This window comes from Rhinopithecus bieti, unplaced genomic scaffold (assembly GCF_001698545.2).
Source record: "Rhinopithecus bieti isolate Rb0 unplaced genomic scaffold, ASM169854v2 scaffold_2435, whole genome shotgun sequence".
NCBI classification, from domain to species: domain Eukaryota; kingdom Metazoa; phylum Chordata; class Mammalia; order Primates; family Cercopithecidae; genus Rhinopithecus; species Rhinopithecus bieti.
Genome location: NW_016803909.1, coordinates 683,386 through 691,974, shown reverse-complemented (window position 1 = coordinate 691,974; position 8,589 = coordinate 683,386). Strand labels below are relative to the sequence as shown.

Here is an 8,589-nt window from a genome sequence, read left to right as displayed (position 1 = left end):
CTAATACTTCCTTTTAAGAGATTCTTTCTTCTGGAATGATTCTAATTATATAATTTATTTTTAGGTAAAAAGTTTAGAATGGAAGAACAAAGAAAACCAAGAAAGGGGATTTTCATTTTTGTTTTCACATTTTAAGAAATATTACTTGCCTTATATTTTCCAAACATCTGTAAGGAAAACAGTTTATATCATCCTATACTTGGTAGGTAATGTTTGGAATTTTCTGAAAGATCACACATAAGAGTAAAATAATCTCTCACTGTAAAGCTGGCATTTGTTACTGCAGGAAACTGATCATATTTAATACTTGTATTGGTTGGTACAGATATGATACCTAGATTCATACTGAAAGCAAATTTATATTAATAGGAAATTTTCAATGAGAATGAGTTTGTTTTTTGTTTTTTGTTTTTTTTAAGAGACAGGGACTCACTCTGTCACCAAGGAGGCTAGAGTGCAATGGCATGATTATAGCTCACTGTAGCCTTGAACTGCTGAGCTCAGGCAGTCCTCCCATCTCAGCCTCCCCAGTAGCTAGGACAACAGTCATGCACCACCACATCTGGCTAATTATTTTTTTTTTTAGAAATAGGGTCTCCCTGTGTTGCCCAGGCTGGTCTTGAACTCCTAGCTTCAAGTGATCCTCCCACCTTGGCCTCCCAAAGTGCTGGAATTGTAAGCATGAGCCACCACATCCAGCCAACAATGAACAGATTTTTTAAAAACTTATTCTCTGGATCTTATCAATTAGAAAAGTTAGCCCACCAGAAATATTTGTGATTGTAAATTAAACTGAATTCTTGTTTGGTATGATCCTTAGACTATACTATAAATTTTATTTTTAAGGTCCCCCCATATGGGGGTTCAATCAAATATTAGTCTTATTCAAATTCTATATGAATAATTACATAGCCATGTTTCATCCAGTATTTATATAGGTTGGTGCAAAAGTAATGGCAGTTTTTGCAATTACCTTTAATAATTATTGCCCCAACATATCTCTTGGAGCCTTGATCCTAGAGCCTTGTGTACAAATCCTGGGTTAGAAGCTTATCTCTGCCATATATAGAAGGTATTGGTCATCCGTAGGTAAATTGTCTCTTTCCCAGAAAGGTGTTCCTAATACCAAGTTTAGGGAATTAACAGGCTTAGGTAAAACCTCATATTTGGTATGACTTCAAAATATGTGTTTCAGTGTTAGGTTAATTGAAGTGAGCGCTTATTTATTTTAAATGGTTCTGGAAGCTTCTTTGTACTTAGGTAGGTTTATTTAACTTTTTGATATTTTGTAAAAATACATGTTTTATATATCATCCTGGTATATATGGTTCACTCTTCTGAGTTCCGTGCAACATCTGGCAAATTTTGAAATGTCATTTTTGTGCTAAAGCTACTTCTAAAACCAGAATAGAGTAACAATATTTTCTTAAATATTTAAAAATGTAGGTCTTTTCTAAACATAATTTCTTTCTTAATTTGGTTTTCATTTTCCTTTTATTTTGCACAGACATCCCACAGATGAGACCAAAGCCACATTATGTTATGATAAAGAAAGATACTGAAACCAATGAAGCAATCTATTGTACAAAGGAGCCTTTCATTAAGGCTCGTGTTATTGTCATTCGTTGGCTGGTTTCTTTCTGGCTGGAGCCAAAACCACATACAGGACCTCATATTCCTGGGATGGAAGGTGAAGTCTTGCCAAAGAATATTCAGGTAATGCACAAATGAGTTAGGCTTGTTAAAGTTAGAAATGGCTTTTGAGATTTAGTCCATTGATTTCAATTGCCTTAGGTGGAGAGTACACTTAAATAATAGTGCTATTTTATTTGTATAAATATATTTTATAAATGCAAATTTTACTTATAGAGTTAATAAGTTTCTTAATAAAGAAATTAAACTTGGGAAGTATAGAAGATAATTCCATTAGTATATAAGTCTCAGCTTCTTTTTTCTATATTTTAATTATACAATACTAAAAATATTCTTTATTGTACAGATAAATCTTACAAGTGAAAATAACTGTGATCAAATGGTAGGACCTTGATGGCCCTTTTATTTGGGGCACTCACAAAATGCAGATTAAAAGACCTGTTCACACCCCTTCCCCCCTTTTCAACAAAGACTCCCAGTCTAGAAATGTGATATAAAATTATAAAGCAATACAGTAGAGTAATATTTCAAACTGTTGTTTTGGATTTAACAGTTTACCTTTTTTTCATACTTCTTTTTTATTTTCTCTTTTCCCTCATTGTATATTTTCCTAAACATGTCTACATTACAGTGTTCTTACTATTTTTATTTTCTTTTCCTCAGATTTTCTTACTTAGTTTTTAAAACCTTAAACTATGTGTGTTTTTTCTATAGCACCTTAAATCTTTTATAAGTAGGATAAAGGTATAAAGTATGTTTAATTCATCAAAATTCAGAAAATTTGAGTTTTATTATCTATAGCAAACTGTATGGTGTGTTTTCCTCCAGAACTTTGCTAAGTTCTGTAAGTGTGAAGATTCTCAAGCAGAACTATCTGCTTTCTGATCCTAGAAGGTAATGGATGAAAATCATAAATGTTTTTGGTTGGAAAGGTATATTTGAGATCATTTATTTAAGCCCTGTTATTTTATGGATGACAAAACTGAGGCCAAAAATTTAATAACTTAACAGAAAGTAATTTATACCACAGAATAATGCTACTTCTACCATATAGAAATTTGCTTATCACCACCTTAAGACTTAATTTTCCCCTATCTTTCTGGTTAGGCTTGATCTTCAGCCTTGGTGAAAATTCCGTTGTTAGAATTATAGAATTTTCTCTCAAGTTTTCTAATATTTTCTTTTAGTTTCATTTCTACTTCTGTCATAAATTTTGTTCCTTTGTTTTTTGTTTTGTTTAAGAAGCTTTTACTTGTGTAAATTTTTGTCCACAGTAAAATAGAGATAATTTTAAACATTAAGGTTTTATTAGGTAAATATTCTGATGTTAAGTTATTTACTTATACTTGAAGGTCTGAGCTGTCTCTAATTCCATTATTCATCCACCCAGTTTTAATTAATAACTTGTTTGAACTGTAGACTTACTGAGAAACATGTATAACTATAGGTGGATAGATGATTAATTACCACACATTTTGGAGTATCTCTGTCACTTAGATGTTGAGTTGTTTGCATTGCTAATTAATTATTTAGAATGGCTTTTAAATGAAACTCTATGCTCCGAGTTTAAGCAGTGGTATAAATTACTTGGGAAATGTTTTGGATTTTGTCAGTATTACCTATTAAAAGACAAATACACAGTGAAGTGATTATGATATTGTGTCTCTCTCTCTTTTTTTTTTTTTGTATTTTAGAGAGCAGCTGCTAGTTTAGTATCCAGAGAAGAAAGCAAAAATGATAATGCTGATAAAGCAGACAGAACTACAGAACCCGAACAGTCTCATTCCAATACAAGCACTCTCACGGAGCGAGAACCTAGCTCATCTAGTCTCTGTAGTATTGATGAAGAACATCTCACAGACATTGAAATAGTTCGCAGAGTTTTTTCTTCTAAAAGAAGTAATGTAAACTTTGTGACAGAGATATTTCGTCAGGTAACATACCTCTCAGTATTTTTAATTTATAAGGGAGGCTTTTATCTTTAATATTAAACATACTGATTTTTAGCTGGGAACAGTGGTGTGTACCTTTAGCTGTAGTTGTTCAGGAGGCAGAGGTGGGAGAATCGCTTGAGCCCAGGAGTTTGAGGGCACTTTGAACAGCATGCAGAGACTGCATCTCTTAAGAAAGGAAAGGAAAGGAGAGGGGAGGAGAGGGGAGAGGTGGGGAGGGGAGGGGATTACTGATTATTAGCTATTTAAAATTTATTCTTCATGTAGATTTTTTAAGTTTATACGTAGTTTATAAAATGTATCTCTAATCCTTTAGTATTTTCTATTTATATATTTTAGTTTGTGATACTTTTAATAATTACTTTTCCCCTTATACTCCTCCTGTTACCAGAATAATTTTTTAAATTACTCATTATAGATTGAAACTCTTCTATCATTTGATTAATAAACTGTAGTAAAATAATTTTATCTTCCACTCTCTCATCAGTAAATGCTTTATGATTATAGGAAGGGAGGTTTTTATTGCTTTTACCCTCAAGGCTTAGTTTTGTCCTCTAAGGCATTCTGAAGTCAAAGTTGATTAAGACAGATATTTCTTAGGGAAAATATAGAAAGAAAGGGAAAATAAAAGAACAAAAAGCTATTTCACATGAAGAGAGCTAGAAATCCCTAAGTGCACGTTCTCAAATATGTAGAAATTTTGTGGAAAAGAAACCTTATGAAAACTACCGTTTGCTCTTGATGGCAAAGGCACTTAACTTTTACAGGTAAACAACATTGAGTTTTGCAGCTGAGGGGGATCATTCAGGTGTCTCAGCAAGTAAGTGGTAGATCTTCAACTATGAAATGCCCACTGGTTCCCATGTCAGTGCTCTTTATTCAGTGCCACACTGCGTTCACATGCCAGGGAGCTCTCTAGGCAAAGCAAATACTCATGATCTCCCACACATATTTATTGATGTGTAAAACAAAGCATGAGACAGCATTAGTCTTGTCAGCCTAAATTAAAGAAACAAACTTGTTTTCATTTTTTGTCCTGCGTTGGCAGTGGTTCCAGCCAGATTTAAGGTTTGTGTTAACAGAATATATAACAATTGGGAAAGGAAAGATATTTGACAAATTATGTTGGAATACTTGTGAGGAATTTTAAAGCTTATAGAACTATTCAGCCTTTCCAGTTGTTGAGTCAGTTTAAATAAGTTTATTTTTCTAGGCATTTGCTTATTGTGTTTGTTTTCAAATTTGTTGACAAAGCTCATCACATCCTCTTATAATCCTTTTAACCTCTAAAGCATTTATATTCATATTCCTCCTTTTCATTCCCATCAGTGCAGTATTTAATTGCCTGGTAATTTTTTAATTTTTTTGCAGAGTGGGGTCTGGCTATGTTGTCCAGGCTGATCTTGAACTCCTAGCCTCAAGCTATCCTCCTGCCTTGGCCTCCCAAAGTGCTGGGATTACAGACATGAGCCACTGTGCCTGGCCCTATCCCTTGTTTGTTTCTCTCTCTTTCTTTTTTTGGATGGTGATTCTTGCCAGAGATTTGTCAGTTTTATCATTTTCTTTCTATCTTTTTCTATCTTTTCCCCCGAGACCCCATTCCTTTTCCTTTAGTGGTTATCGTATAAGTTTTAACATGTATACTTCACTTTTCAAGTTCTCAAGTTTTTTTTTTACCCCCTTCCTAATCAATACAAGGACCTTAGAACCCTACTAGTCTGATTTTTCCCCCCAACATCTATATTAAGTAATTTAGTTCTGTTTTTTGTGTTGGTGTATATTTGTTATATATTTGCCACTTTATTTTATCATGATTTCTTCCCTTTCAGATCTTCTATTTAGAATCACTTTCCTCTGCTTGAAGTTCATCATTTAGAAATTACTTTAGTGGATGTATGTTGGTATCAAACACTTTTAATTTTATGGTTTTCCCAACTTTATTAAGGTATACCCAACAAATAAAAATTGCATATATTTAAGGTGTACATTGTGATGTTTTGATATACCTATACATTGCGGATGATTACTACAATCAATCTGGTTAACATAGTCATGGCCTTACGTAGATAAAATTTCATTTGCTTATATATGGTAAGAACACTTAGGATAAAATCTTCTAGCAAATTTCAAGTGTAAAATACAGGATTATTAACTATAGTCACCATGCTAGATATCCAGAACCTGTTCATCCCACATAACTGAACCTTTGTACATTTTGATCAGCATCTCCCATTTTGCCTACTGCTCAGCCCTTAGTCACTCCTTTCTACTCTGTTTTTATAAGTTTGATTTTTTAGATTGCACATTTAAGTGAGATTATACAATAAATTGTCCTTCTGTGTCTAACTCATTTATTTCACTTAGCATAATGTCTGCTGGGTTAGTCCATGTTGTTGCAAATGGTGGGATTTCCCTCTTTTTGTTTTTTTGAAACAGGGCCTTACTCCATTTCCCAGGCTGTAGTACAGTGGTGTGATGACAGCTCACTGCTCAAGTGATACTTATGCCTCAGCCTCCTGAGTAGCTGGGACTACAGGTGCACACCATGATGCCTACCTAATTTTAAAAAGTTATTTTGTAGAGAGGGGTTCTCACTGTATTGCCCAGGCTGATCTCTAAGTCCCTGCCTCAAGCGATGCTCTCATGTCGGCCTCCCAACGTGCTGGGATTGAAGGCATGAGCCACTGTGCCTGGCCCTAGGATTTTCTGCTTTTTTTTTTTTTTGAGATGGAATCTTGCGCTGTCTCCCAGGCTGGAGTATGGTGGCACTATCTTGGCTTACTGCAAGCTCCACCTCCCGGGTTCAAGTAGTTCTCATGCCTCAGCCTTCTGGGTAGCTGGGATTACAGGCATGCGCCACCACGTCCGGCTAATTTTTGTATTTTTAGTAGAGACGGGATTTCACCATATTGGTCAGGCTGGTCTCGAACTCCTCACCTCGTGATCTGCCCATCTTGGCCTCCCAAAGTGCTGGGATTACAGGTGTGAGCCACTGTGCCAGGCCAGATTTTCTGCTTTTTGAAGGCTGGATAATACTCTGTGTGTGTGTGTGTGTGTGTGTGTGTGTGTGTGTGTGTGTGTATTTCTGGCTCTCTGCTCTGTTCCATTGCTCTATATATCTGTTTTTAATGCTGGTACCATACTGTTTTGATTACTGTTTTGTAATGTATTTTGAAATCAAGACATGTGGGTACCTCCTGCTTTGTTCTCCTTGCTCAAGATTATTCCAGGTCTTTTGTTGCTTCTCCATAGAGGAATTAACTGCTGATTTATGAACTTGAATATTCTGGTTTCTTTGACAGTTATTTCTCATTATAAATTTATAAATTATCACTGGTTTTATACACCAGTTTTTAGCTATGGCTAATATCAGTTTTTCCTCACAATTCATATTTAGCAATATATTGGCAAAATAATATTTTGGAATCTGCCAGGACGTAGGTCTCTGGTGTGTAGTAAATTCAAGCCACTAGGATGTAGTCTGACAATTTGTATAATATTTTAGCTCTGGAGGATATTAACTTAAGATTATTAAATTTTGTTTTTCAGTGTTTTAGATTGACAGCAAAATTGAGTGGGAAGTACATACTAATTTTTTAAAACAAGTTAATTTTTCTGTATCTTAGAATTTCTTTGGGATCATTTTAACTATTTTAATGTTTTAAATTTTATTTTGAATGTTTTTAAGGAAGGCTGAGCTGTTGCTACAACTGTAAAATAAATATTCTTAAAGCAGGCAGTGATGATCAAAATCTTACCATTTGACCATTAAGCTGCTAGAATATGAGAGTGATAATTTAGGAATGAGTTGATTAAAGAAAGTAACAAATAAAGTAGTTTACTAAGGAATTAATAATAGCAAATAAACAAAAGGATTAACAAATAACAATAAATATTCTGTTGATATTGCTCATTAACTTTTCATCATCTTGGGAGCTGACTTTTTTGCTGGTTTCATTCAGATAAAATAAGTTCATTTGACCACATGATTATTATTTAATACACCTACTGATATCTCTAGAATAGAAAGTGGCAGATTTTAGGTAAGGGTTTTGTGATTTTTAAGGTTGATATTAGCAGGTAGTGTCATAAAAAAATAATAAAAAGTAAAAACAATTTAAATCTTTTTTTTTTTGGGGGGGATGGAGTCTCGTTCTTGTTGCCCAGGCTAGAATGCAGTGGTATGACCTCAGTTCACTGCAACCTCTGCCTCTCAGGTTCAAGCGATTCTCCTGCCTCAGCCTCCCCAGTATTTGGTATTACAGGCATGTGCCACCGTGCCTGGCTAATTTTGTATTTTTAGTAGAGACAGGGTTTCTCCATGTTGGTCAGGCTGGTCTTGAACTCCCGCCCTCAGGTGATCCGCCTGCCTTGGCCTCCCAAAGTGCTGGGATTACAGGCGTGAGCCACTGCACCCGGCAGCAATTTAATTCTATTTGCACCTAAAAAGTAAAGTAAAAATATTAACCCATAAACACAAACACACACAAGGAAAAGACTTTGAGTGATGAGATTAAGAGTATTTTTGCTGTTTTACTTTTCCATGTCTGGATTGTGTAAATCTTTTTCTATGAAAATGTGTATTTGTGATGAGGAAAATACTTATTTTTTTAAGATACCAGAAAATACCAGAAGAATATAATTGTGAGATTTTTCTTTTAAATTTTGCCTTATTGTTAGACTGTAGAACTTGATTATATGTAAAATGAAATATACAAGCCTTAACTTTTTTCTTTGTATGCTTGGAAAAGGTGAGGTACCTTATTACATATGATTTTTTATTAGATTTTGGAGGCAAATTTAATTTTTATTTTAAAATCAAAATCTATTTTAAAAGTAATAGTTCTCAGAAAGACAATGATGACTGGGTGTGGTGGTATGTGCCTATAGTTCAAGCTACTCAGGAGGCAGAGACAGGAGAATTGCTTGAGGCCAGGAGTTCAGTCTAGCCTGGGCAACGTAGCGAGATCCTGTCCCTAAAATA

The 8,589-nt window shown here is 34.5% G+C and overlaps 1 protein-coding gene across 1 annotated transcript in view; it reads left to right on the top strand.

Moving 5' to 3' along the window:
- Nucleotides 1–8,589, top strand: part of RALGAPA1 (Ral GTPase activating protein catalytic subunit alpha 1) — a 301,694-nt gene that overhangs the window by 70,549 nt on the left and 222,556 nt on the right. The window contains exons 9-11 of the mRNA XM_017858547.1: nucleotides 1,508–1,716; nucleotides 3,348–3,587; nucleotides 4,654–4,741. Coding sequence (XP_017714036.1) covers nucleotides 1,508–1,716; nucleotides 3,348–3,587; nucleotides 4,654–4,741 — 537 coding nt within the window. The remainder of the gene's footprint in view (nucleotides 1–1,507; nucleotides 1,717–3,347; nucleotides 3,588–4,653; nucleotides 4,742–8,589) is intronic.